Here is a 27,832-nt window from a genome sequence, read left to right as displayed (position 1 = left end):
GGTACTCGGACGGAGTAATCCATACCTACAGCATATATTGTACATATATTTGTATCTACCTGAAACAGGAGCCAAGATGTACAATCCTAGGCCCTCATTTCTTTTGGGAAGTTTATATGATACTGTCTCACTTTGGACAATACTACAGATATTTAACCTTTTTATCTGAGACATGGATAGAATGTATTGTATGCTTATGAGTAGGCTAAGATAATGCGATGGGATATATCCAAAAAGAATTCAACGCACGCCATGCCAGTACTTCAGACCCAAACTCCAGGTGTATCCGAACACCGGTACAAATAAAACAGAAAGAACGTAGAACACACAGCAAGGCAAAACAGACACAGAAAAACTCCGCATAAATGCATGACACATAACGATATGCATTCGGGCATGTATGCATCGGAAATTAAAGAATTAGAACTCCATCTCGTCATCCCAGCCCAGCTGATCGTATATCGAGTGGGACTGTGATTTCTCAGGTGTTACAGGCACAGCTGCGGCGCCTTTGACGGGGGTTCCCATCACGGCAGGTGGAGAGTGAGCGCGAGGATTATCGGGAACCATGGCATCAAGCGATAGAGAGAATGGCACAGCAGTCGGAGTAGATACACTCTGCGGCGCTTGTCGTTTAGGTGGCGTCTCCATGATTGCCGAGGCGCGAGCGTGGTTGAGAGACTGGCTGAATTGTCGAGATGAGGTCGACAAGTTTTCCGTGAATGTGGAGATGTTCCTAGGGCGTGAGTGGATGGGCGAGCCTGGGACCATTGGTTGTGTGGATGAGCGAGGGGTTGGGAGGTTGGGAACCCTGAACAGGCCTTTGCCAGTGGAGGATGATGGCCGACGGGCAGCTATGGTATCACTCTGGAAAAGCTTGGAAGATGGTCTAGTTGGAGTTTCTTGGATAGCTCCGTCCGGCTGACTTGATCGCGGACTTCGTCCATCTTGTGGATGGTCATGAGTGAAAGGGTCGGAGTCGGCGCCAGAGAATGAGATCGCCCGCCGACTCGAGGATGGGATCATCATGGGAGACTCGCCAAGAGACTCGCCGAAAGGAGAATGTTCCACACCGGCAAATGACCGGGATGGAACCAGGCTACGAGGGAGCGGGGGTAGCCCGGCCGCCGCATCCTTCTTTCGATTGCCTCGAGGAGTCGCCATGACCTGTACACCTTCGCCGAACGGATTGCGCACAGGGTTTCTTGACTTTCTGGAACTGCCTCCGCCAGTCGTAACACGTTTCGACGCATCGTCTGCCAGATCCTTGGAGACGAGCTCTCTGTTCGGCTTCCGGAGCGCATTAATAGCAGCATCCAATTCTTTCTTCTGGTTGGCCAGCATTTGGACCTTTCTCAATTTCGTCTCATGCTGACGTGCTACGGCGTTAAGATCAACCTCGCGATTTTCCGTGCGTTTTGCTTTCTGAATGCCACCACGGACACTGCCGCTGAGAACAGTGGGCAGCAAGGGTTCGATATCGCGCTTCATATTATGCTGGGTCGGGGCAGTGCTGGATCGAGTCAATCCTGGGTGCCGAGCATGGGAAGATGCCGCTTTATCATCTGTAAGTACTCGCTGTAATGTTCGTCGGGGTTTCGGTGCAGGCTGTTGTCGCTTGACTTCCGCCCCGGGTTCCACGCGGTGTGATTTACTCGAAGATTGTGTCTTTTTAGCAGCTGGGGAAATACCGCCAGATACGCCGAATTTGCGAGTGATCAACTTGCATTTGTCTGGGAGACGTGCAGCATAGAATGGAATGATGACTTCCGTGCAAAAGTCACGCACCGCATCGCTCTCGACTTTCTTGCCTGAAAGATGGTTGCCACTGAAAGAAGAAGCCTTTGCTGTATCAGCGGCAGACGTTTCTTCCATTGTCACAGCGTGCCAAATGCACATCCGATCGAGATGGAGTTCAAGGAGCACGTTCAAATCCGTAGGCTTCTTGGGCTTGGCTTTCTTCGGCGTATCTTGCTCCCCATTTACATCTTTCTCCTTGTTAGTGTTATTTTTCTCTGCCGAAGCAATGGTCATTTCCAACCCCATGACCTCCAAAAGCAGCAGGATCTGCAATTGTGTCTCGCGCAGCCGGAGATCCGAAATCTGTTTCTTGGACTCTGCTTCACGCGACGATTCCTGCACAGAAGATCCATTCAAGATTCTGTCCTTCCACCACCTGCGGATGAATCCTTCCTCCTCTGGGTAAAGACCATTCTTGCCCATCTTCTTTTTCTTACTCTTCCGCTTATTAGATTTCGCGGCATCATCAGAAAGCGCAAGAGCTGCATCACGAATTATCGATGGCAATGTCTCTCTGTATTTGAGGTCCATTTTCTTTGTAGCGAGGATAGCCTCACGATATGATTCGATCAACTCCGTCGAGCCGTGAGGCTGTTCCGAGTCACGAGCCTGGAAAGCAGTCCGGCAGCGTGTCAACGGCCCCTTCGCAAAGTACGCCACAGAAGTCTAGAAAAATGTCAGTCGGGCAATCCCCCAATATCAAGTAGAGCATATATTACCTTTGAAACGTAGAGAGCCTGTAGATAGTGATCTCTCATCCCGTCTAGCAAATCCTCGGGCGATTGTTGCACATCCACGACACTAGACTCGAGACTATCAACATTCATAGCCGCGGTGGCATCCCCCAAGCCCTGAGATTCAGGAAGCAAGAAAGAACCCCCCTCAGCGGCATCGAAACTCCTCGACGGAGCAAGCGAATGACTTCGGTGCTCTACAACACCCACAAAGGATGCCTCGGTATTCCCAAGTTCCGACTCAGACGGACCAAAGACAACAGCAATGTCCAGCCCAGTAGACTTTTCGCTCACCTCATCGTCCGAGAGGGGCTCATCGATCTGGGCAATCTGCCACCAGTCATACCCACCGGGGATAGCACCGGTCTCGTCGACAGCCATGCAGTCCACTTCCGCCGCGTTAGTTGCATGCCACCCCTTGGCCGCAACGATGAGATTGCCTTCGTGTACCCATCGGGCGAGCTTGGAGAGCGAGTATATGCCCCTCTTCGCCCTCTCGACAACGTAGAGCCCGCCATTGGGTATCAGGCGCACAATGAGGACAGTTGGTTCCGCCTTAGCGCGCAGGTCGACTTCCAGCGTGGGGATGTCCGCGGTGAAAAGGCCGCCTGGCTGCTCATCGGATCGGGAGGCGGGGGTGTCATCCAGCCATGAAAGGGGCAGTCTTGTGCGAGGGAGGGCGGTAATTGGTTCGAGGATTAAGGGTTCATCAGATAAAGATGCTGAGTGAGCCTATACAAGTTGCGCAGAGTGAGCAACAGCAACCAATGGATTGAGCGTATGCTGGGCTAATTATAAGCATAACTCACTCTTATGACGATGGAAGAGGTAGCAAGCTGTCCAGCAGCATCGTTTAACTCTTGATCGTCTCTTTTGCGCTTCTTTATGGGTGGAGGGGTCGGTTCGTGAAGTTTGTTCAGCGCGGACGAACTGAGCGGATCCAGGATGTTGGGGACTATACGCGAGGCCATGATCGCGTCTAGAAGATCGTGGGCATCCTGTAATTTGAAAGCAAGAGTCAAGTCTCTAAACTAAACAAAAGCAACTGATGTTGGTTGTGCAGTCGATCAGATCGCGCTCAGATCTTAGCGGGTCTGGCGTCACGCGTCGGGACGTGCACTCCGCCTGAATCAATGTACTTAATTGATTTCGATCAGACAAGTTTGTCTTAACGAAATTGATTTCCTAAGGGGGTACGGGGAAGAAAAATACTTATACTACTATGTAGTCTACTACTAAAAACCATATATGAAAAAAAAGATATGAAAATATTATGAATCTATCGCTAATGTTTAGATTAGCAGGCCCAGGGCCCAGACGAAAAGAATCTTCAGGCACTCTCACAGAGAGTGCCGTCCAGATTCCCCCGAAACCGATGGAGATCCAGCGTGAAGCCGGAAAGTCTCCTCGATAGGCACCATGGGCAGTGAGGTAGAGATGTGGTGTTGAAGACTGTCGCTCCAGAAAAACGCCAAAAACTTCCTTTCCCAGCCGATGAAAAGTGGTATCATGTTGAATTTTGTCTTCGCCGAAAAGGCCCGTCATTTGCGCGACCATGCAGATAATGAAACAAGAGAAGTCGGTCTCCAAGGGGAAACTAACTTCTGGATTTTATGAGGGTTTTTTTATAGTCTATGCTCATCGTGCTTTGAGTTGTTGAAAACAAAGCAAATCATCACAGTCGTCAAGAGTTGTCCGGAGTCACCGGATCAAGCAGAGCCCGCTTAGAACTTGAGGGCACGGGGTGACTCCCAGGAGAACTCCTGGTTAGTGAAGTGGCCGTTCTTAGCGGTCTGGTAGTAGATGGGCTTGGCCAGGTCAAGGTCCTTCACGATGACACCGGGACGGAGATCGAAGTTGTTGCGGATGATCTCGACCAGCTCGTCGGAGGTCTTGGTGGAAGTACCGTAGGTCTCAACGAAGATGGAGAGGGGCTCAGCGACACCAATGGCGTAGGAGAGCTGAACGAGGGCACGGCGGGCAAGCTTGGCGTTAACCAGAGACTTAGCGATCCAGCGCGCAACGTAGGCGGCCGAGCGATCGACCTTGGAGTAATCCTTTCCGGAGAAAGCACCACCACCGTGAGCACCCCAGCCACCGTAGGTGTCGACGATGATCTTACGGCCAGTGAGACCGGCATCACCCTGAGGACCACCGATGACGAAGCGGCCAGAGGGCTGGATGTGGTAGACAGTGCGGTCATCGAGAAGCTCGGCGGGGATGACCTTACGAACAATCTTCTCCTTGATGACAGCGCGGAGCTCCTCAGTGGAGACATCATCGCTGTGCTGGGCAGAGACGACGACGGTGTCGACGCGCAGAGGCTTGACGGCACCGTTGTCGTGGGCGTACTCAATGGTGACCTGGGTCTTGGTATCGGGGAGCAACCAGGGGATGGAACCATCCTTACGGGCGGCCTTCATGGCAGAGTTAAGCTTGTGAGAGAGGAGGACAGTCAAGGGCAGGAGCTCAGGGGTCTCGTCGGTGGCATAACCGAACATGATACCCTGATCACCGGCACCGAGCTTCTCAAGAGCATCATCGTAGTGAAGACCCTGAGCGATATCGGGGGACTGCTGCTCAATGGCAACCAAGACGTTACAGGTCTTGTAGTCGAAACCCTTCTCGGAGGCATCGTAACCGATGTCCTTGATGGCACCACGGATGATCTTCTGGTAGTCCAGGTGGGCCTTGGTGGTAATCTCACCAAAGACCATAATCATACCTAGTGTAACCTTGTCAGATTGAGATCTGGCCTCACGTAAACATAGTCAACCTACCAGTCTTGGTGGCAGTCTCGCAAGCAACCTTGGAGAGGGGATCCTCAGCAAGGCAGGCATCGAGAATGGCATCGGAAACCTGATCACTATTGAGGGGTCAATACATGTAACAATGAGAATTGATCTAATAACTCTTCGAGGGCAGAAATGGAATCAGGGTATAACTTACGCAATCTTATCGGGGTGACCCTCGCCGACAGACTCGGAAGTGAAGAGGAAAGTGCCGCTGTTTGAAACAGAACCCATTGTGACGGTGTGTGTGGAAAAACTGGAAAAAAAAGGGGGAAAGAGGAATGGAGAGGGAGGGAGGAAAGGGAGGAAGATCTCCTCGGGGAGGGGGGATTTTGGTGGGGTTTTGCTTTTTTTTCTTAGTGACTTTGACGGTACCAGAGAAAAGATAGTGTGAGTGGAGGACCAGTCAGGTACTACCGAAGTACCCTCGTTGTACTCCGTACGCGGTACTTCCCATCCCTCCTCAGCCGTGATCGCGCCATTTTGGGGCGGTGAATGAGGCGGTGAATAGAGGCAGATTAACACGGCCTGGAATTTTCTGGTGATAAGATAGACTATTGAACCTACCTAGGTATTTTTGTACCTTTTATATTCCAATATACAACGTTGAACCATGTCCAAATTTGGTGTCCTAGTGATGGGCCCTGCTGGCGCAGGCAAGACCACCTTTAGCAATGCAATCATTCAACATCTTCAAACCACCCGCCGCAGCTGTTTCTACGTGAACCTTGACCCCGCCGCCGAGACCTTCGCCTACGAACCAGATCTCGACATTCGTGACCTGATCACTTTGGAAGATGTGATGGAAGAGATGGGTCTGGGACCAAATGGAGGTCTCATCTACTGCTTTGAGTTCCTACTCCAGAATCTGGAATTCCTATCAGAGGCACTGGAGCCATTGAGTGAAGAGTATTTGATCATCTTCGACATGCCTGGCCAAATCGAGCTCTACACCCACATTCCTCTTCTACCAACCCTCACAACTTTCCTCTCCCGCCAAGGCCCATTGAATATCAACATGTGTGCCGCCTACCTACTCGAAAGCACCTTTGTCATCGACAAAGCCAAATTCTTCGCCGGTACACTCAGTGCCATGTCCGCCATGCTGATGATGGAGATGCCGCACGTCAACATTCTCAGCAAGATGGATCAGGTTCGCGATATGGTCACACGTCGGGAATTGAAACGGTTTACCAACGTGGATGTGCAATTGCTGCAAGAGAAGGAAGAGGACGATCTCACCGCAGGTGCCAACCCCATGGCTACGGAATCCTTGATGAGCGGCGGATCTTTCAAGCAGCTCAACCGGGCCGTCGGACAATTGATCGACGATTTCAGTATGGTTTCGTTCCTGCAATTGGATGTCTCGGATGAGGACAGCGTCGCGGCGATTGTGAGCCACATCGATGATGCTATCCAATACCATGAGGCCCAGGAACCGAGAGAACCCAAGGATGCAGTTGATGTGAACTATGAGGATTGAGGGATATCACATGTGATTATTGCAGCGCTGTGACTTGCAGTCAGATCCCCGGCACATTCATGACCCCACCACTTCATCCACCCCATGCAGCAGCCTCGAGTTTCCGGTAGCGGAGCAGTCTGAGACAAAGCCCACTTCCACTTTTCATCTCACGTTGCTATTTTACGGCCGACCTTATGATAATGGAAAACTTTCCAATATGCTTGTCACGCCGGACTACACAACATTTGGAGCTTCCTCGACGTCTGGAATCAACCATACTTGCAACCCAACCATGGCTGAGACTACCAGAGTCCAAGTTGAGAGCTTTCTACACTGCAAATGGATATTCGGTCATATCCTCAGATAACAGAAATAATAATGAAACCGTAATGAAATCAAAACCAATTCATGAATATTCTCATATCTAGAACTCCAAAACAAGTCGTTAATCGCTAGACCAATTCAGCAGAATGAATTAAAGAAACAGGCAGACCCATTGCGCATTTTCATCATACCCCCAAACAGGCATACCAGCTGGTCAGAAAAGTAACAAGCCGAGGATCTTGAATATCAAACATCCAATAAACCAAACCAAGCCACCCTCCAGGGCTACTTCGTATTTTGTGCATAAGCCGCCGCAGCGATCTTACTCTTTTCCTGAAAATCGCCCACAAACCCATATACCACACCCCAAATCCACCCCAAATCCCTACCCGCATTCTCAATACCAACGCTGTAGACATACCACCCGATACCGATAATCGAGCCCCAGAAGACGACCCTGAAAGCGAGCGTGACCCAGAACATGACCACGCGGTAGGCGTAGTCTATAATCTTAAGGGAGACGAAGAGTATGACGGCGACGAGGAATATTGAGAGCAGGTCTGGCATGGAGGAGGAGTATGAGGAGAGGAAAGTCGAGAGGGGCTCGATTAAATATGGTTGGAGCACCATTGCGCGTAGGTGCGAGAGTCTTGTTGTGAGGTGGTCTTGTGTTGTTGTTTGGAGGTAGGTGAATGTGGGGTTTTGGAGGACTGTTTGGAGGTTTTCTGTGTGGAATGAATGGTTAGTTTGTGGGACTTTGCGTTGCGATATTGCATCTATACGGCTAGGGTAGGTGAGGTAGGTACCTGGTAGGAAGTCCATGATGGTTGTGTCGTTGAGTATCTTTGAGGATTCCTTATTGTTGAAATAGTCGACGAGGGAGAGACAGGTGAGAAAGGTCCTCGCGTGTCAGGTCCGTGGTTTTATTTGGCTCGCCGGCGCTTTGTTTCAGACTTTTGGTTCTTTGTCGCCCTTGAAAATGGATATGTTCGAGGGGACCGCCGGTGTGAGGCAGGGAAAGAACACCCTGGGTTTTCAAACTTCCAAGACGTTACTTCTTTGACTCGATAGCGCTTTGTTTGGTCTTGCGGTGGAGCTCGTTTCGTTGTTTGTATTTGTAGTCTGTTTGTAGTTGAGCAATGCGACCAGGCTGAGGAGGGGTTTCGTGAGATGTGTTGGAGGTCAACTGAAGCGAGGACTATTGAGAAGCTATTTCCGAAGGTATATATTCCGATGCGATTAATGATAGACAGAGCACGAAGCGAATGTGATATTCAAGCTGGGGTTTCCAAGCGGCGTGGCACCCAGATGATAAGAAGATGCAAACCAAACAAACGTCGCATGTGCAACAACACATCGAGTCCATAGACTTGGATATTAGTCTCACTTATACATTACTCCTAGCTGATTTCGACATATTCCATGAGTATCAGATCAATGATACTGTACAGTAGATTAAATATTTACCCAAATAGAGACGGTTTCTATATACAAGCGCGACCAACAGTCAACCACCAGTCTCGTGAGTGTAAAAGACAAAACGCCCCAAGCCCAAGTTAGAGAAGAGATCAGCTTGATGCCACACGCATGATCTTCATAAGAGAACCCAAAAACAAAAACCCGGGACTCCGGGCTAACTCCAAGATATTGTACTCTACCATCGCAGGCGATGGGAGCGCAAATGCATATGCAGACGTGGTATAGTAAGGCAGTAGGAAAGGACAAAGCGCGAGAGTTTGTCAAAATTACAGGGCGTTGATGAGCCCTCGAAGGGCATCACGTTCAGCTTGGATTTCGGTCTGGAGTTGGCGGGTCTGGCGGAGAGCATCGTCTCTGTAGGTTGAATTAGTAAAAAGATGGGATGAAAAGAGGGGAATATGAAATAAAACACGAATTGCATACCTGTCAGTTTGAAGCTGAGCCACATCAATCTGAGTGCGGTTCATCCGTCCAACAACTTGCTCCATCTCCATATCCGCATCGCGGAGGAGCTTCTCGAGGTCTTTCACTCGTCGCTCGAGGATTTCGGACTGGACAACCTCGGTCAAGGGTACGCCCTCGCCGCTCGTGGTCTGGTCCAGACGCGGCGAGCGAGAATCGAATGGTGTGTTCGGCGGCCGGGGTGAGAGGATGACAGGACTGCGACCGCCATTCATCATCCGCGTGAGCTGGGCACTCTGGCTTTCCTTCAGCAAACGAAGCTCGTCCTCGTGCTTGCTCATCTCTTCTTCCGAGTGGTTCTGTGCAACCAAAAGAACGTCCTCTAGCTCTCTCATGTGGTTCTGCAGGATATTAATCCGTTCAACCGAGATCCGCTGATCTTTGTCGCCCTTATCAATGGCCGCTGCTAGACGGGCATGTAGAGAGGTGTTGGTCTGAAGCTGATAGTGGACTTTGCTGCCCAGCGCCTCGGTCCGGACAAGGGAGGAAGCAAGCTCTTCCGAGTTCGCAACATGCGCCTCGGCCTTGGCCCGTTCCGCCTGCAATTGCTGGAATGTAGATTGCAGGGAAGAGGATGTGGTCACGACCTCAGCAAACCCCTCTTGGCCGGTCATCAACTCTGCACCAGCGGTAGTGTCCTCCAGAAGAAGTGCGCGTAGTGAGCTGGTCTCCTGTTCAGCACGGTCCAAGTCCATCTTGAGACCAGCAAGGTTCTTCTCGCACTGCCACTTGCCATCCAGGGCATCTTCAGCGCGCATGCGGAGATGATTGACCTCGTCACGCAGGTTGCGGACATCTCTCTCATACCCCAATTTCTGTGGCTGACCCGATTGCTGAGCTCGAGCAAGCTCTATTTCGAGCATACGAGTGCGCTTCTCGTAGTCGCGGGCCTGGTATGCCTGGCGATCGAGAAGACTCCGCACTGTTCGGTGGAGGGCATCGCGTTGAACCTCGATATCGTGGACCTTATCAACCAAGGATTCACGGGTTTCGGGTGATTTACCACCGCTGTTATTATTGACTGAGTTGGACCGAGAAAGTGAGCCCGAGCGAGCTAAGCCGCTGGGTTTGCGTGCAATGGAGCTCGATCGTGTTACTCCAAATGCCGAGTTTCTGGGTGAGCTACCTTCCTCGGCGATTGAGGCGAATCGACCACCCTGTAGCTGAGCCAAAGAGGCGTTTTCGATTTTTAGAGCTTCAATTTCCTCCATGAGATGGTTGCCATCTCGAAGTTGATCTCGATCATTACGCAACTGTTCCAACTCTACTCGCATGGCGGTAAGCAGGTCTTCGAAGTTATCTTTGGATTGTCGCTCTTCAAGCAGCTTTCGCTTGGTATTTTCCAGAGCGGTCTCGAGTTCCTTGGTTTTTGACGACAAATCAGACGTATCCGTTCTCTCGCGTCGAAGCTAGATAAATGTTAGCAGTCGCGTGTTGCGCATTATTTGCCAGCCGTACCTGTTGAACTTGAGATTCCAAGATTTGGACATGCGACTCTGATGCCAACCGCTGGAACCGTTCCTCCTGTAATTTCTGCGATAATTCGACCTTGAGCTGTGCCCGTTCTTGCTCTGCAGCGCGACGAATCTTTTCGATATCTTCGCTCTTCCCGGAATCTGACGCATAGCGAACAGAGCTAGTACCCGAGTCTGAGAAATAGTCACTGGTCCGTCGATTGACGTCCGGACCTTCTAATTGTAACCGTTCAACTAGATCCTCTAGATCCATTTCTCGGCGAATAGATCCTGCCAATTCGGAACTTATCTCTCGTAATTCATTCTCAATCTCTGTCATTTTAGACATAAATATATTTTCCTTTAAACTTGAAGCCCCCAGTGAAGGGGTCCGCGCGGGAAGATTATATCCATTGGTCTTGGTATCGTATGGAGAGCCGGGTCTGAAAGGGACATTTGCTAATGGTGGCATGGGGGAAGGCATTGCTGATCGACCGGAGTCGGAGATCTCGGTGCTCGATGATTCGCCCCCAGGGGATGTAGCTGTATTATTATTCGCTGCCTTCCATCCGAAGAAGGAGCTGATCTTGCCTCCGGATGGTTTTGGTTGTCTTGGATCTCCCGCCCCCATTGACATTGACATTGAGCGCGAATCCACGTCAATATGTAGAGGTGGTCTGTTCATGGGCATATGCAATGCCATACTCGTTGCCCGTCGTGACGATCGTTTCGTTGGAGGAGGGGAGTTGAGGACCGGGATGAATGGTTCGCTATCTAGACGACTGTGCAGGGGGGTTGCACTGATGAACTGGTGTTCGTATGCTTCGTCAAAGTAGTCGGGACTCTCGTCGTCGTCGTCGTCGTCGTCCTCAAGCACGGATCTTAAGTATGAGGCGGAGCCGCGGGAGGCGGCGGTATCGATGTGTAGGGGTTGGGTTGGGTGCCGTCCTCGTGAGTATCTGCGAAGTTGGGACAGAGGCACACGATTAGCCTTCCAGACTCTAGAGTAGCGGAATAGCATGTATAGGCCATATCATGCTGGATGTGTAGGTATCCGGGGAGAAAAAGGAGGCTCTACAAAAAAGACCCGGGAGAGTGAAAAGCCGGGGTCATGCTAGTCGCGTACCTATTTGGGTTCTTCTGTACCGATATAAATGAGTCTCCATCCACCGATAAAGGGGAGAGTGGTCTGGCCACGGGTGCAGTGGGAATCGAAGTGGGTTTATCTCCCTCGAGCGAAATAGGAGAGGAGGGGTGGTCAGGGCCCGAAGTCACTGGATCACCATTGTTCGGGACAGGTTTCCTTCGCACTGGAGTAGTTGGGGAATTGGGACTAGAGCTCTCTGAATGGGCGGGAGAGCCGCCGAGTCCAAGAGGAGACGCCATGAAACACCCTGGTCCGTATCAAAAAATAGCCATGGATCGACAGTCGCTCATGCCGATTAGCACGGGAAAGAGAATGGCACGCGCCAATGAGACGACCAAAAGGGTAAGGATTATTCTCAGGAGAGTATCAAAGAAAGGAAATGAGGAAAAAGGAGAAAGTCCTATTGACAAGCCGGGGCGATTGGCGCAAACCGCCCGTTCTCCATTTCATTAGCGCTGGCTTCGGGACGAGTAAGCGTGGGTGGAGCGCAGGGGGGCTGGCGTGGGTCTGGACTTGCATGGATTCAATTGGTACGAATACATCTCACAATGGTGTTTTGACCGGTACGATCGACATCACTTGAACCTGTGGCGATATGATTGACATCCGCATTTTTTGTGTGTGTATATCCCGTACTCAGTGCTCAGTATGAAGTAAAATGCTCTATATTGTGTATAGCCCGTATGGAGTATATGGATACGATAAGCAAAATATGAAAATAGAACATTCAATAGTGTCAAGTGGCACAAAGAGCCCCTTGAGTCGTGGATATGGACAGATTAGCACGTCCCAGGTTGGATCCATGCTTGGCAGATTCAGGGGTAGCCGCCTTTGTACCTGACATGTACTTTTTCTGTAACCTTCCTTATCTTTAATACGCAAAAGACACTTGAAAGTACTTTCTGTCTACTTTTTGACATTTGAGCTTACTACGATCTACTTTACCCTACGGAGTACACCCATTTTATATCACTATACTAGATTTATTATATATTATATATTGTTTTTTTGTATATAGAATCATACTCAATATCTCATTGTTTGTAATAAATTAAGGGGCCGTAAAAAAAAACATCTCTAGTGGAGATGCCCCTTTTCTCCTTCGGGAGTACCCTCACTGGCCCAAGCTCCTCAATTTTATGACCGCTCCTTGGGAGAACGTGCTGAATTCAAATGCTGCACGCTAACCATTTTACCGTGTCCAATAAAAGCGAGACGTCGATCAACAGGGCGTTTCGCCAGACACTCGGACCAGCGCGTGGGCCGGCATGTTACTTCAACGGGCCAAGCGCCTAGGTACTAATGAACCTGTTCCTGCATCGTGTCACATCAGGAAGTTGGCCAATGTGGTTATACTTTGTACTCCGTACGGAGTATAATCCATATACAGAGTAAGATTATATAAGTTGCTCAGCACTGAAGGCCCTAAAAAGACATTGCCTTCAGCAATTATTGTTGTATGCCCCTGGAACTGATTGGACAACAATGTGTACCTTGCTCGGGATTCGAGGATTCGAGGATTAAACTCTATGCGGTACATATATTTCCCATGTAAATAGCCCACTACTCACCAGACTACTCTTAATTAGCACTATGGTCCGAGATTATTTATTATACTTACATATTGTATCTTAACCCCTTATCAATCTACTCCGTGTGTTTTACTCCGTACCTCAGAGCGTTTATTCGACTTCTAGGATTCGTACTGTGTTAGAGTATTAGAGTTCTTGGAGACAATTGTTTCATTTGTATCACAATATATAGTTCAGAAATCAAACTGAATGTTACGATCCTAGCAACTGTGATACAAAAATAGCCATGTGAGGTGGTCTGATATATTGTATGGAAACTGTTCTAAAATACGTAGGGCTGCTCCATAACGACCCACCATAGCTGTTGCAGACTAGCTGAGAGTGCATGATTCCGAGACAGCGTGAAGTAGTACATAGCAGTACATATATCACTTTTTATTTGATATCAATAATGAATTGGGACTACCTAAGGTTACTTGATCCAACTGCACACCCACCTAGCCTTTCACATCAACATCAACTCTGGAGTACTCCGTAGTCAATTTACACACAGCACTAAACAGTTATCCCAGTCCACCTGCACGTCAATAAAGAAAAGTGGCTTATGCACCCCCGTTTGATCCACTCCCTTAACGCGCAGTCTAGACCATGTCTCACCCTTGAACTTGTCTCACATTCACAGACTTGATACATAACTCACGCCTGTTTGGCGATCAGTGATTTTCTGGCTTTGTTTAAATCCCAGCCACAGCCATTCTATCATTAGAAGCAGTTGATGTCTAGAGCCATCGAGCGGCTAAAAAGTACTCCGTACTCCGTACTCCGTAGATGTCTCGATGCTGCATTTCGCTGTTTCAGGGACCCTTACTGCTTGTACCTCTCTAAACAGAGGTATGCTGGGAACCTAGCGCATTTTTGATGTATTTGGTGCAGTATCTGGCTCATACACACATGATGTCTCCAAACCGTGTCTTATGACTATGGCGGTGCATATGATCAGGGATCAGGGCCTTGGCCCTTCCAAGGTTCCCTTCCAAATACTTCTCCTTGATCCCTAATCAAACCCAGCTCTGACAGATATACGGAGTACGCTGTGCCATCTTCCAGTCTCGTTGGCGGTAGGCGAACCATTTGAGAAGTGATGTATCGCATGCAGCTAACCCACGACACACAACGATGATGTGATCATTCCAGCCACCTCAAAAAATTTCCATGGGGCATCTGAATGGGGCTTCTTGTCCATCGGTTCTGGTGTTATTCTAGAGCATCCCGACGACAAGAAACCAAAAGCAAAAATTGCGGTCGAAACACCAAACCAACTGGCATCCAAGGTTACGTGTGACTAGGTCGATCGTGATGGTCTTCGTTATGACCGAACCCGGATGTATAGATGGTCAAACACAAGGATACATGTCAAATGCCTCAAATATAGTGGTCGCTTTGGCTTCACATAAATGGATGTTGAATGGAAGAAGTTGCTGATGGAGGTGTTTTGCGGCATAGAGAAAGTGACCAACGTACTTTTCCGACTCGACAAAGTGAGCACTTGATCCAGAAAATCCTTATCGAATAGTGACTTGAGTTTCAGACAGAATCATGGGAAATGTTGAATCAGGAGTCTTGTTCGTATATTTCTAGACATCCCAAGAAAGTAAAAGACGCCTATTCAAACAAGAAAAAACTCCCCTTCATAATACTCACAAATATTAGTTGTTAAACAGATATCCAAATGTAAGAATCAATTCCAGGCATTCCGATTCCAATTGGGATTATACCCTCGCGAAGTCCCAAAGACATTCCGCATTTCATAATTTCCATTCGTGCTTTCATAACTGGTAAACCCGGCCATACACCCAAGGATAGTATGGAAGAAACCGGTGATGACACCGTATACAGCCCCAGCGGCAGCGGCAACGTTGTATGGGCAGACATCGTAGCCTGCAGGTACAAAATTCAAGTATTAGTCAAGTCATACGTCAACAGATTGAACAGGAGCAGCGAAGAGAATAACCCCTAGAGCTTTCATGATATAGAAGAGATGGAAACTGACCTCCGTTATGTGCCATACGAGCAAAGACGTATCCCCCTAACGCATCGAGCCCCATAACACAAAGTTGTGTCTGAGGTTTACTACCATACAGCCCCCCGGCGGCTGAAGCACAAAACAAGATTAGCAATGAAGAGCTGCAGGCGAAGAAAAAAGGACCTACATTGATATATCCCAATACATTCTCCTGCAAGTGGAATAGCAGCGACAACAGCCGCAATAAGCAACGCGCTCGGTGCTATATACAGTTAGACACAATAACCAGACACATCATAACGACCAGCTCAAGCCACGCAATACAGAGCTTCTAGCCAAATTCCACAGCACAGACTTATACTCACTTTCTCCAAGTACCAAATTGCTAACCTCCGCCGTGACCAGAACACATATTCCAAATCCACTTGCCACTAAAGCCAATAGTATCCACGCGGGCGTTGGCAATCCCGCATAACTCGCGAATTCGACGAATGCCAATACCCCTGATTTAGTGACTCCAGCGAGTGCACCGATTTGCATTGCTCTCGCTGTCAGTGGAGTCCCATTAACATGTGCGGCGGTCGCTACTGCAGCTGGACCGGCGGCCGCGTTTGCTGCGATGTCTAGCGCAGCCAGGGCGAAGAAGGTCCATACTAGAGTAAAAGGAATAGTAAGTATTGAAATAAAGCATGATCAAGTCGCAAGGAGGAAGTCATTCTGAATTGCTTTGGGTTCATGGGTAAAAAGAAAAGCGAGCTTACTGTTGATAGCTGGAAGTGGGATGTCGTCCATATCCATGGCGAGAATTGTTATGTACTGTAATAGAAGTAGTAATGATTGGCAAAGTCGAATTTTGGGCCCTGCAAATGAGACTGAACGTCTTATAAGAAAATCCAATTTCTTAGCCAAGGCTTAATAGATAAGGCAAGCTCCCCCATGTCCTGCCAAAAGCCTCGTGGAGTCACATGGATGACGCCGGAGGAGGCTGAAAAGGTACAGTATCTTGTTTGGATGAGAAACAGGGAAATTCATCACGAAGCTAAACGAAGGGCTGCAGTAGTTTGATGATATAGTTCCCGATTGACCAATCAAAGGACTTATTTACCGAAACTAAGTCTCTGGCGTTCCTTCCAGGAGACCTACTTCGGGCTTAGCGGTTACTGCAGTAAGCAATCGTTCGGGCGCCAGATGGGGCATCCTGAGGCGACCCAATCCCCGTGCAATTAAGGTCGTCTTGGCAGACTCAGCCGCTGCCTTTTTGCATCTATTAAACTTTGAAGAATGAGGTTTTGGACTGATGATCGGGTTTTCGTGGCGCAAGGTTGTTGCTTAGCCACTGTCATGCCCGGGCACATGGCTTTTTTTTCCTTTTTCCCTTGATTTTCTTAGGCTTTTCGTCAGGCGAACCGAGAGAGAGTCATCGAGGGATCTACGATAATGGACACTTGAACCGAGACTAAGATATAGAGCCTCTCACCCCTCCACTCAGCTCGCTGTAGCATATTGCTTGAAAAGTCGTTACAACCATTGTGTCACCCAGGATGAACTCAACAGCCTGTGTCATTGAGGCTAACCCCGATGTATCTGGGGTCGGAGTAAGTCTTGTCTCATATGTCATCATTCTCATCCTATCGCCATTTAGCTCCCTACCTTGAGACTGTGAACAAAGAAAACCCCCAGCTAAATAATCATCCCCAGATTCGTGTATCAATCTACGCCCTCTGTCTAGGCGGGTCGATCGTCAGCTATCTACTCCGCGTATTTGCCCCAGGCGAAGACCAAGAAGAGTTCTCGCGAGGCGTCTCCTCCGCCCTCGGCTTGCAAGGCCTGGCCCTCCTCTGCACAGCCATTTACCAGACAGTCCGGGGCGACCTAACACTCTTCCACGCAATATGTGTCGTTCACCTCCTCGCCATACTTGGCATGGACTTGGTGAGCAAAGGCCGGTATGCCGGACTCGGCCCATGGCGACTATATTTCTTTGCCGCACTCCAGATCCTGGCTTTGGCAGCTTTCCTCTCTTTGAATGTCTATGTCTGGGTAACTGCGCCGCATTTTGGCAGCCAACGTCAGTGTAACAAGGATACGGTGTATGTGGTCTTTGGCGTCAGCATTAAAGCCACTTCTCCCGTGTTCCGGTATATCATCCTCGGGACGTTGGGTGCGGTTGTGGCTGGTTATGCTCTTACTTTCACATGTATGCTGCCGTGTCTGTGTGGGTACGTTAGGTACCGAAGACGGCATCCCGAGGCTGGAAACAGGATTGAGGGCCAGAAGAGAGGTTGGATGAATTGGTTTGTGGAAGTCAATCATCCTGTTTACCAGGATCGTGTCGAGCCACCTGAGAGACTGCATGGCCAGGCGCTGCTTAAATATACGCTGAACAAGGTCGCTTACTGTTCGTTCTGCATATACTTGATTGTGTCGCTGGAGCAGACTATCAGTCGCAACGATCTTGACCCTCAAGAGAAAGGATGGACGTTTGGACAGGTTATTGCGATTTTCTTGTTGCTGGGTGTCGCCAATGAGCTGCTTAATGTTCTTCTTGCGAGTTGGGATAGGAGGCAGAGTGAAAGTGCTCAGCAACTGGTGCAGTTTAGGCCAAACGCTGCGAACTCGGTGCATTCTGCATCTTCTTGATATTTTCCTGTCCATATAGCAACGTTTTGAATCATACGGGTATTTCCCAAGTCTAAATGGCTAGAAACCCAATGTTCGTAGAAGGAGGGAAAGTATGACTGCTCCGCCTAAAAGGGAAGGCGCGCTGTGATGCAGTTCGTTGTATGACATCGATTGATTTGTACAAGACAGGATATATGCTATTTACAAACCCGAGTAGGTTAATTCTAAGCTTGAATGGTCCCAGCCAAGCAGTATCCAGGCGGCTCACTAAATGGTAGGTAAACATCTAACCAGTTCGCCCTCATTTCATAGTACTGTCAACCAGCTCGCGGTAGATCTTCTTAAGATCAGCGATATCAGCATTGAGTTCGTCAACCTGCTCGCTCTTCTCTCCCAGCATCTCAAGAGTAGTCTGGTAGCGTTGATCAAGGTCTTCGAGTTCAGCTTCGAGTTCCTGTACGCGGGAAGTCGAGTGCTGTTTCTCTTCGAGCTCACGCATAAGGTCCACAACTTGTTGCCGGGCTTCGTCCCGCTGGGTCGTCACGCGGGCCAACTCGTCCTTGGAGCCGGCGCGCTCGCTCTCTAGGCGGCGAACTGTGGCACTCATGCGCTCGACCAGCTGTACAGAAGGGCCAGCGCCGACGGTTGACTCGGAGATTATGTCGTTGATACCGCGCGATGGAGGTGCCTGGGTGCCGCCGTACGCCGAAGGGGTGGCAGGAGTACCAGAATCTTCGAAATACTCCTCCGGCTCAAAGCTGATAGAGGGCGCACCCATGAACGATGAATTGGTGTTGATGTGTGGAGGAGAAAGGGTGGCTTGCGTGATTGAGGCAGGGTAGGAGTTTTGCCGAGGCGGCGTGCCAATTTCCGGTGAGGCGAAAGGCATAGCAGATGAGCGCCGGCTAGGAGGGCGGAAGTCCGACAGCCCTGCGTTCATGGTGTCGAGAGTGCTCGATCGCCGTAGAGATGCAACGGGTGATACTCCACGTAAGTTCGACGGGGAGTTCACCTGCTCTCTCCACTTGGCCCGTTCCTCCTCGAGCTTCTGCGCCCACGTTGCGTCGCATGTTTTCTTCTGCTCGGCCATGTCCTTCTGCGTTGAGGCGAGGTCCTCTGCTGCTTTCTCGAGTTTATGTTGCAGCTTCTGCAGCTCTTCCATGCGTTCCTCGAGCCTGCTGTCCAAATCGTGCTCGGCTTCTTTGGCGTTGTCTAGTTCCTCTTCGAGCTTCTTTAATTTTTGGTTCTACATTTATGTTAGTTAATCTCGCGGTAAATCAAGGTATGGAATTTGAGATCTTACCATCTCTCGAATCTTCTTCCGGAGGTCGACCTCACGTCGACCAGTATCATCACGTTCTTTCTCCACACTAGCCAGGCGTGCGAGCAAAGAGCCCTCTAGTGTATGCCAATTTTCACTAGCAGCAGCATATTGGGTTTGCAGTGTCTCGATCTGACGCAAAAGTTTGGCCTGGGTCTCTCCTGTCGCCCCCGACGACGCTTCCTCTGCGCGGGAGCGAAGACTTTCCATCTTGCTTTCCAAGAGAGACTGTTCGCCTTTCAATTCGGCCTCAAGCATCCGAGCCCTTTCTTTCTCTTGCTCCATCTTCTCCTTCAACTCGGTAATCTCCCTCTTGGATTTTTCTTCACTGATGTCGCGCTCGATCTTCAGGTTGCATAGCTCCTCGTCTAGCTCCGTTGCCCGTTGCCTCTCCAATTCTAGAGCATCAGAGTTTGCCTTTGTCTCGGCGGTTTCAGCGCGGGAAACCGCCCGACTCAATTGCGATTTAATCTCTTGGACAGTCTGGCTGAGCGCATTGCGTTCGTTGGTAACAGCTTCCAAGTCTTTAGTTGACTTTGTTTGGGATGATAAAGACTCGTTTGCCCTCTTCTCCGCCGCCTCTGCCCGCTTGGCTCTTGCTTCGGAGTTGACCAAGTCTCGCTCAAGCTTGTCCGTTTTTCTCTTCATCTCAGTCTGAGATTTGGTGTTTTCGGTAAGTTGCTGGCGCAATTTCTTAATCACCGTGCGGTGGTCCATCTCCGACTTAGACAGCTTCTGCCCTTCTTCAAGAAGCAATGCAATCTTCTCATCTTTCTCTAGGAGCTGTTTTTGCACACTCCCTGGGGTAGCACTTGCCGCAGCATTTTTAGCCGATTCCGCAGCATCCTTAGCGAGGTATTTCAACTTCGACTGCAATGCATCAATACGTTCAATATAACCATGCATTTCTTCTTGCCATTGAGATTCGGCAATTTTATGCTCAGCCTGCAAGCGAGCGATATCTGGTTTTTCACCCTCCGGTATCTCTGATGGCGATTCAACGCTAACCCGTGGGCTATCGCCGGAAGCAATATCACTTAGTATCTCATTGCGTTGCGAGCCCGACATATCTTGACTCGCTTTGGCCGAGTCGGTTGATGGGTGAGCCACATCTAGAGAGATCCTGGGCGCGGAGTCTGCGACGCTGATGTCCGTTGAAACACGCGGCGATGCGCCGGAGTCGTAGCTTATTCTCGGCGATTCTAATTTAGCTGCATTGCTGTCGTCATTCGGCTGAGAGATCTTGGGGTCTTCCGCCGCACTATTCACCGAAGCAACGCTTGAATCGATGTCCATACTCGACCGAGTTCCATTGCTAGGTACTGGACTAACAGGCGGTGATGAGACTCGGTTCTGAGGAGACTGGGAAGAGAGATTCGAGGCATTTTGCTTCATCATAGCTCGGGCTAGACGTTCCTGAAGCCGGTCATTTCTTCGCGCGGTCGATGAACTGCGGGAAACCGCTAAAAGATGTTAGCCAGTTCTAACGGGTCGTACATGTGTTGTGGATTTCATACAAGCAATAGGAGCCTTTGTTGGTGGTTCTTCTCCGCCCTGAGTATCAGTGGACTTTGCGACAGAGGTCTGGTTTCCATCCTCATCCATCAAGATGTGATCCAGCCGAGACTCGACGCCAGCTACTGCCTGCTGGAAAAAAGAGCCGACTCCCCATTTTTGCTTTTGTGTCTGCGAGTTCTGCGCCATCGTGGCAGAATTACTGTATTGGAAATTGCGAACAGGCTACTAAGCAACAAATGCCTCGTGTCGCATTCGCATGGATTCGGTGGGGGTTGCGCTCGGACGTCGAGTTGTTGCGATTATCGTGGGGGACGTTCCAGAGTCAATTTTATGACGATTCTTGCTAGATGTATCGAAGGCTAGGTGGCAATGGCAAGGGCTTGCTGCGAAATGAGAGAAAGTGGCAGGATTTAAGCCGAATTCAAGGTACTAGGCTGAAACCAGACAAAAGACTAAGGCGCTGGGCCGATAAGCCAGTGAACGCGAGGCAAGTGATCAGCAAAAGAAGATCTATAGAGTCAAGGAACAATAAAAGAAATATGAAGCGAAAAACAAAATAGAGAAGAGAAAACACAAGTTGAGGCTATGCGTTGAGATACCGTCGGTCTTGGCACAGGCTTCCGTCATCCCCAAGCTCCCCCGTCTCTCTGGACACACCTCCAGTTATCCGTTCACAGCCAGCGACGCTCTTTTTCCTGGCTCCGAATCTCCCAGATTACACTCACAATGTCACTGGAGCCACCTACCTACCTCGGCTCCCTCCAGAATAATATTCGAGCTCGCCCAATTCCCTGGGAGGGTGCCGTCCGAGCGGGCAACATCACCGATGACCACTTGAAGAAGATCAAGGCGGTGGATAAGGTGCGCAAGGACCAACGCCGCCAGACGATAGAAGGAGATCTTGCTGGATACACAGAGTTGTTGGTCGGCGGCGCACAGGGAAAGAGTGTCTTGGACTCGGCCTCTCGAAGGACCGATATCGTGCAGTATATACTGGTGCTGGCCTCGGACTTGATTCAAGGTATTTGCTGCTGGCGGAGTTGGATTTCCGACGAGCTATGCTGATCTGACCTTCAATAGATGTGCCTTCTCTGGCCAACTCGCTTGTTTCTCACCCAGAACCTTACAAGCCATTCCTACCGTTCCTGCAACACTCGACAAACGCTGAAGACCCTATTCCTCTGCTCACGTCCACCTTCCTCACGGCGCTTGTGTCGCACAGTCTAGTTGCTTCATCCAAACCTGCACCGCGCGACAACGAGGCTCTCCCACGACTCTACACCTATCTCTCTACCTTAACCAAGAATCAGGACAGCGGGCTCCAAGACATTGGTGTCCAAGGATTCTCAGAGCTGCTGAGAACAAGCCGATCCCGAGAGATATTTTGGGCACAACGTCAAGAGACTCTGGCCCCCTTGATCGATACTCTTCGAGCTGCGGCGGGGGCTAAAGACAACACAGCCAACGCAAGCACACTGGGAAGCAGCACTCGCAGCGTCGAGCCTGGTCTCGCCGGTGGTATTGGCCTCCAGCTTCTATATCGGGTCCTCCTTGTTCTGTGGCAGCTTTCGTTTGAGGGCGCTCTCGTTGGCGATGAACTTCAAGAGTAAGTAATGTGACAACAACCTATTTACACCCTGAGCGCCTACTAACCCCACTTAGGAACTATGAAATTATCCAACTCTACACCCACCTTCTGCGTCTGTCACCGAAAGAAAAGACCACTCGCTTGCTTCTTGCAACTCTGTACAATCTTTGCTCCAGCAACCGGACGACTCTGCTGCCCATTGCCGTGTTCCTTCGACTCCCCGCCCTCCTAGTCAACTTGACTGGTCGTCACCTGACTGACCCCGACCTGCTCGAGGACCTCAACGCGCTCTCTTCCATGTTGGAGGAGTACACCAAGACACAGACCACCTTTGACGAATATGCCGCCGAAGTTCAGTCGGGCCACCTGCGCTGGTCGCCCCCTCACAAAAACCCGACTTTCTGGAAAGAAAATGCTCGCCGAATTGTTGAGGAGTCGAACGGGGCCTTGCCCAAGAAACTGGTCGAGATTTTGTCTAAGAGTTGGGATAACGACAAGCAGGTCTTGGCTATTGCTTGCAACGACGTAGGGCACTTAGTGAAGGAGGTTCCTGAACGCCGTGGGCAGTTGGAGCGACTGGGCCTAAAGACGCGGGTGATGGAACTGATGGTTGATTCAGATGAAACAGTACGATGGGAGAGCTTGCACGCTGTCGGCGAGTGGCTTCGATATACCTTTGAGGGCTGATCCCTCAAAGACCATTCTGATATGTTGATGGCTTTCCAGGATGAACATATACTCTGGTTGGCATGTACTGTGTATTTTCTTGCCATAGCGCATACTCGCTTTCTTTTTTTCTTGGGGATCCTAGAATCATACTCATCTATGTCATTCATGGCTCACTAGTTTCTGATATTCCAATACTCCAAACGGTGGATCGCGATCGACCGCTAAAGAACCCAAGATGTGTAACGATGCAAGACTTATCAAGTTACTCCTTGATTTATCTCTATAGAATCCGGTATATTCAATCACCTTAGCCCATATTCCCCAGAATAATATTTGCCACGCGGGCGGGTTCCGGGGAGCTTTCCATTCCCCGCAGGAATTCTTCGAGAACATCATCCCACCAACCCGCAGCACCCATGTCGAGATCCTTCACAGGTTGCAAGAGATGTAAATCACGCCGACAAAAATGTGATGAGCAGAGACCGAACTGCGGGCGCTGCCAGACTGCAGGCGAGCAATGCCAATATGCAATGCAGTTGCAGTGGGGTGGACGGGCATTCTCGCGATCCCGGTTCGGTGCTTGCGTCGGCACAGGAGGCATGCATAGACTCGGTATGTACTTTATACTAAAGGAACCTTGCACATAGTTCTGACCATCGCAGAATATTCACCAGGAGAGTTTATCTACACCACGAAGAAGACGGCGCAGCCAGCCGCCAGAACCGAATTAGATCTCACTCTGTCGCAACCCGTCGATCCTTTCTCGTCCTTATCGTCTAGTCAAAAGGCTTTGTTGCACCATTTTATCAACGATGCCTCTCAAATCACAGCGTGCCATTCGGGGATGCAGCAAGACATATGTCGCATGCTGATCCCAATGGCTCTTCAGACTCCCTCCTTACTCTACGCTACAACCGCCCTATCGGCGATCCATATCCAAGCCCTACACAACCAGTCAGAGAGCGTAAAATCAGCACCGGATATTGCCCGGCTAATGGCTCTCAGTCTTGAACATTTCCGAACAGAGTTGCAGAATCCCTCGTCCAAGGACCCGGAGGCGCTGGTAGCGACAGCTCGGACGCTTTGCCTAGCTGAGATTCATTCTGGGGCGATCAATCCGAACTCGTGGAGAGCACATATTGACGGGGCGAGGGCATTAATGAGGGCATCTGACGCCGCTGGCGATGATTCCCTGCGGTCTACAAGCGGGTTCCGGCAGTATTTGGATCGCTGGTACTGGTCGATCGTGTCGCTTACAGCACTGACGGGCAATGGTCCACCCATTGGAGATATCTCGGACTTCGCCTCCTCTGATTTGATGGGGTTAGGCGGATCTCCTGATTACTTAGATGACTATTGGGGTTTCAGTGTAGACCTTGCGGCTGTCTTTAGGCAGATCGGTGCTGCCGCCTGGCGAAGCCATGAAGCCGAGAAGGCTACTCAGGGCTTTGTTGCAGGAGAAATTGACGGCAGTGTCGAGGATGATGCCGCGTCCTTGGAGTTCGCAATTCGACAGCTCATGAATCGTGACTCGAACTCGCAGCCCTCGTTTTATCCTAGGGCCGCAGAAGGCTTATCTGCGGAGACTGCGCAGCAGCTCCTACTATGCAATGAGGCATTCCAACACAGTGCGCTCATCCAGATTCACCGACGACTTCGGAAAACACCAACTACGTCACCAGAGGTACAGCAGTCGGTCCAGCGTATTCTGGAGTGCACGGCGCAGATTGGACCATCGTCAGGTCTCTCGCCTTGGGTGATGTTAACTACACCAATCTTTATTGCGGGCTGCGAGGCGCGCAGTCAAGATCGAGATACAGTCCGGCAACTACTGTCATCCTTGCATGACACTATTCGTGTTCCGAACGTTCTGCAGTCATTGAGATTCCTTGAGCAGTATTGGTCTAACCAACTCAGCGAGGGAGAAGACTGGAGCCATTTCCTCGGTAAGGTTTTTTTTTTTTTTTCTTAAAATCGTTGTGTTTCCGTGCTAACATCTCATGTATAGAACGAATGCAGTTCGATTTCATTCCTTACTAGGGAGACCTGTTATGCCTCATGTGCAATGATTCATGCTTTTGAGTTCAGGTTGTATATATTATCTTCTTTGTTATATTATAACTTTCTGTATCAACAAGTCGATGTTGGCAGAATTTTGGAGTGCATACCTACATGTGTTTGAGCCCTGGCGTTTGGAAGTGGCTAGCGATCTATTTTTTTTGGCAATTGTACATAAATGTCCTTCCTTTTTTAATTCAACCCTTTTCTTTCGGTTCACCTGTTTTCAATTGTGACTCGCGACTTAGATGGACTAGGGAATTCAGTCATGGAGATATTGAACCTTGGAAGTGGACGGGGGTAAGCAGGAGATATAAAGACGGAGCTAAGCAGCCAAGCTCCCCGAGGTCGGACATAACGAAACAAAAATGATAAGCTGATCTGCATCACTTGATTCCAGTCTATTTGAATTTCGAGTGCTAACAGATGATAGTCTTTCCAGTGTTGGAATATATAGCATAATGTAACGTTAACTGTGTCAAGCAGTGTTGGTGCACGTAAACACAAATAAATTAGGTATCTTTTGTATACATTTCCCATACAAAAGATACTTAGCCACATCATAGGCAACATACATGTGGATTCTCTTGTCTATGAGATAATCCATATACACCGGATTTTGGGCGGGACATGGATTTCCCTTTCCGCTTTAGTGCTTCCTATATCAACTCCGCAGAAGTCAGCAGCGGAGTGCCTTTATGAAACAGATGTCTTTGCCTGTGCATGTAGTATCATGCAACCTCTATAAAACCCGACTGAGACGAAGATACGGAGTGCATAGTTTGCACTTTGCACTTAGTGAACTAGGGCCATATCCGACAGCGGTGGTTGGTCAATATTAGGTGTTTCACTTCGATACCTGCCAAGAGTACGGATATATCAGGTCCCATCGTTTCAGATTGATCCAAATCTGATGTGTTTTTCAAGTGAAGCAAGCTGAGTCCACTGATCTATCTAGCTCATTGCCACTTTAAGCAGAATACAGTAATTTCCCCTAAATTTCTCCTATGTTTCTCCTCTGCCGAAAATGAAGACACCAACGTAATAAATACCGAACCTGCACTCCTGTGGGATAGTGAGTGTCCTTTTATTCGGCATTCTATCCATTATTTTCTTCTCACTTTCATTTCCCTGAATCTCAATCCTGGTGGTTGGGATTATTACTATCTTTTATTATTTTCTTACTTGAAACTTGTACATTATTTTTTCTATTTCAACCGTCATGAAGTCCATTCAGTTTGCTCTCACCCTCGCGGCGACTATCATCCCAAGCGTCTCCGCACACTATTTCTTCCCTACCCTCGTCGTGAATGGGAATGAAACTGGGTATTACGAGTATGTGCGCGAGGATACTCAGAACTATATGCCTTTCAAGGGGAACTACGGCAGTGATGACTTCCGCTGCAACACGGGCTCGGATGCCTATGCCCAGAAAACAGATGTCTATAAGGTCAAAGCTGGTGATACGATTGGATTCGCTACCGACTTTGGCACTCAGATTGAGCACCCTGGTCCCTTACAGGTTTACCTGTCCAAGGCACCTGGCAGCGTAAAGAACTACGATGGCTCGGGCGACTGGTTCAAGATCTATGAGCTTGGTCCCACATCCTTTGGCAGTGATGGGATTCAATGGGGCGTGACAGGCAAGAGCCAATTCGACTTCACCCTTCCCAAGGAAACTCCCGCTGGTCAGTACCTTGTGCGCATCGAGCATATTGCGCTGCACGGAGCTGGCGAATTTGGCGGTGCTGAGTTCTACTTGAACTGTGCCCAGATTGAGGTTGAGAGTGACAGTACGGCTATTCCTGGGCCCACTGTCAAGATTCCTGGCGTATATGATGGTTATGAGAAGGGAATTCTCTTTTACATGTACCGCGACTATATCACAAACTACACTATCCCAGGACCCCGCGTGTGGTCCCATGGCGGCAATGCGGATGTCACCGCTCAGGGTGTGAAGGTTGCACCCACCACAACTTGGTCTGCATTGGCCGTGACAGACTATCCTTCCTCGTCCGTCGTCTACAGCTCTGCATTATCCAGGGCTCCCGCATCCATGTCACCGTCCTCAACTGCTCTCGCTTCTTTTACAGGATCTATCCACAGACACAATCATGGTCACGGCAATCATGTTTCCCTCTCAGATCTGCCCTTAGAAACCAGCATCCCTGTTCAAAGCAGCAGCTCTGTAGGTGTTGATGAGACTATTGAGACTACCTTGCCCAGTCAGACCGCTTTTGCTGTGACAGCGTCAGGCGCAAATGACTTTCGTAGTCAACAAGCCAATGTCATCTTTATGGTAACCGAGACCGAAGCCGTCTACGTGCCCACACCCACTATGACCAGGTGTGCCCCCACGGTGACGGTCACTGTGACTACCACCACCACCACCACGGCATAGACTAGCTCAAGGAACTTTCATAGGGAAATAATAGGCGTGTTGTGTTGTGTATAAATACTGTCAGGTGGCACTCGTGTCTCTACTCGGCTGGCAATGCTGATATTTAGGGTAGTGATCCCTATCATACTAGCGTATTCTTTTGCCTGGGGGCATACCTATGTAGAGAATGTGTATATAATACAAAATTCCATTTTAAATAAAATTTTGTAAGTAGTATTAAGCACACTAAAAGAGAGAATGTATATATATTTCTACATTGTATCAGCTGTAGGTCTTTTTGAAATATCATTATCCCTCCACATTAGGGATCTACAATAATACTAGTATTAGATCAATTGATTGAAACCTGTATTATATCATATTTTAGTATGTTTCTCTTTAGCTATATGTATATTGAGAAAATCCGTATGCCTAAATATCCTTCGTGTGGCGAAGTATAAGAG

At 49.4% G+C, this 27,832-nt stretch overlaps 12 protein-coding genes across 12 annotated transcripts; 6 read left to right on the top strand and 6 right to left on the bottom strand.

The window, feature by feature from the left end:
• Positions 1-420: 420 nt before the first annotated feature.
• On the bottom strand, positions 421-3,505 carry N7517_000834 (uncharacterized protein; the record flags this gene model as incomplete). The annotated part of the gene is made up of 3 exons (XM_056718564.1): positions 421-2,466; positions 2,520-3,266; positions 3,344-3,505. 3 exons carry the CDS (start codon positions 3,503-3,505, stop codon positions 421-423), a joined length of 2,955 nt encoding a protein of 984 aa, XP_056582699.1.
• Positions 3,506-4,258: 753 nt separating this feature from the next.
• Positions 4,259-5,560, bottom strand: N7517_000833 (S-adenosylmethionine synthetase; the record flags this gene model as incomplete). The annotated part of the gene is made up of 3 exons (XM_056718563.1): positions 4,259-5,259; positions 5,315-5,400; positions 5,484-5,560. The coding sequence occupies 3 exons, from the start codon at positions 5,558-5,560 to the stop codon at positions 4,259-4,261; spliced, it is 1,164 nt and encodes a 387-aa protein (XP_056582698.1).
• Positions 5,561-5,939: 379 nt separating this feature from the next.
• On the top strand, positions 5,940-6,809 carry N7517_000832 (putative signal sequence-binding GTPase GPN3; the record flags this gene model as incomplete). The annotated part of the gene is made up of 1 exon (XM_056718562.1): positions 5,940-6,809. One exon carries the CDS (start codon positions 5,940-5,942, stop codon positions 6,807-6,809), a length of 870 nt encoding a protein of 289 aa, XP_056582697.1.
• A 591-nt stretch (positions 6,810-7,400) lies between these two features.
• Positions 7,401-7,937, bottom strand: N7517_000831 (Apq12 family protein; the record flags this gene model as incomplete). The annotated part of the gene is made up of 2 exons (XM_056718561.1): positions 7,401-7,840; positions 7,922-7,937. The coding sequence occupies 2 exons, from the start codon at positions 7,935-7,937 to the stop codon at positions 7,401-7,403; spliced, it is 456 nt and encodes a 151-aa protein (XP_056582696.1).
• A 923-nt stretch (positions 7,938-8,860) lies between these two features.
• Positions 8,861-11,896, bottom strand: N7517_000830 (uncharacterized protein; the record flags this gene model as incomplete). The annotated part of the gene is made up of 4 exons (XM_056718560.1): positions 8,861-8,948; positions 9,018-10,465; positions 10,515-11,511; positions 11,637-11,896. The coding sequence occupies 4 exons, from the start codon at positions 11,894-11,896 to the stop codon at positions 8,861-8,863; spliced, it is 2,793 nt and encodes a 930-aa protein (XP_056582695.1).
• Positions 11,897-12,315: 419 nt separating this feature from the next.
• N7517_000829 (uncharacterized protein) lies at positions 12,316-12,960 on the top strand (the record flags this gene model as incomplete). Its single annotated transcript, XM_056718559.1, has 2 exons — positions 12,316-12,421; positions 12,785-12,960. The coding sequence occupies 2 exons, from the start codon at positions 12,316-12,318 to the stop codon at positions 12,958-12,960; spliced, it is 282 nt and encodes a 93-aa protein (XP_056582694.1).
• Positions 12,961-14,927: 1,967 nt separating this feature from the next.
• On the bottom strand, positions 14,928-16,010 carry N7517_000828 (uncharacterized protein; the record flags this gene model as incomplete). The annotated part of the gene is made up of 5 exons (XM_056718558.1): positions 14,928-15,127; positions 15,240-15,341; positions 15,400-15,474; positions 15,578-15,865; positions 15,974-16,010. 5 exons carry the CDS (start codon positions 16,008-16,010, stop codon positions 14,928-14,930), a joined length of 702 nt encoding a protein of 233 aa, XP_056582693.1.
• Positions 16,011-16,753: 743 nt separating this feature from the next.
• On the top strand, positions 16,754-17,852 carry N7517_000827 (uncharacterized protein; the record flags this gene model as incomplete). The annotated part of the gene is made up of 2 exons (XM_056718557.1): positions 16,754-16,807; positions 16,911-17,852. 2 exons carry the CDS (start codon positions 16,754-16,756, stop codon positions 17,850-17,852), a joined length of 996 nt encoding a protein of 331 aa, XP_056582692.1.
• A 283-nt stretch (positions 17,853-18,135) lies between these two features.
• N7517_000826 (M protein repeat protein) lies at positions 18,136-20,859 on the bottom strand (the record flags this gene model as incomplete). Its single annotated transcript, XM_056718556.1, has 3 exons — positions 18,136-19,080; positions 19,138-20,618; positions 20,673-20,859. 3 exons carry the CDS (start codon positions 20,857-20,859, stop codon positions 18,136-18,138), a joined length of 2,613 nt encoding a protein of 870 aa, XP_056582691.1.
• A 540-nt stretch (positions 20,860-21,399) lies between these two features.
• Positions 21,400-22,948, top strand: N7517_000825 (H(+)-transporting V1 sector ATPase subunit H; the record flags this gene model as incomplete). Its single annotated transcript, XM_056718555.1, has 3 exons — positions 21,400-21,694; positions 21,754-22,279; positions 22,336-22,948. The coding sequence occupies 3 exons, from the start codon at positions 21,400-21,402 to the stop codon at positions 22,946-22,948; spliced, it is 1,434 nt and encodes a 477-aa protein (XP_056582690.1).
• A 512-nt stretch (positions 22,949-23,460) lies between these two features.
• On the top strand, positions 23,461-24,970 carry N7517_000824 (fungal specific transcription factor domain-containing protein; the record flags this gene model as incomplete). The annotated part of the gene is made up of 3 exons (XM_056718554.1): positions 23,461-23,542; positions 23,593-24,876; positions 24,939-24,970. 3 exons carry the CDS (start codon positions 23,461-23,463, stop codon positions 24,968-24,970), a joined length of 1,398 nt encoding a protein of 465 aa, XP_056582689.1.
• Positions 24,971-26,210: 1,240 nt separating this feature from the next.
• N7517_000823 (lytic polysaccharide monooxygenase auxiliary activity family 9 protein) lies at positions 26,211-27,389 on the top strand (the record flags this gene model as incomplete). The annotated part of the gene is made up of 1 exon (XM_056718553.1): positions 26,211-27,389. The coding sequence occupies one exon, from the start codon at positions 26,211-26,213 to the stop codon at positions 27,387-27,389; it is 1,179 nt and encodes a 392-aa protein (XP_056582688.1).
• Between the last annotated feature and the right edge of the window lie 443 nt (positions 27,390-27,832).

The sequence above is a fragment of the Penicillium concentricum genome, assembly GCF_028827145.1.
Source record: "Penicillium concentricum strain IBT 3081 chromosome Unknown utg000001l_segment0_segment0, whole genome shotgun sequence".
NCBI lineage: Eukaryota > Fungi > Ascomycota > Eurotiomycetes > Eurotiales > Aspergillaceae > Penicillium > Penicillium concentricum.
This window is presented reverse-complemented; position numbering and strand designations above follow the sequence as displayed.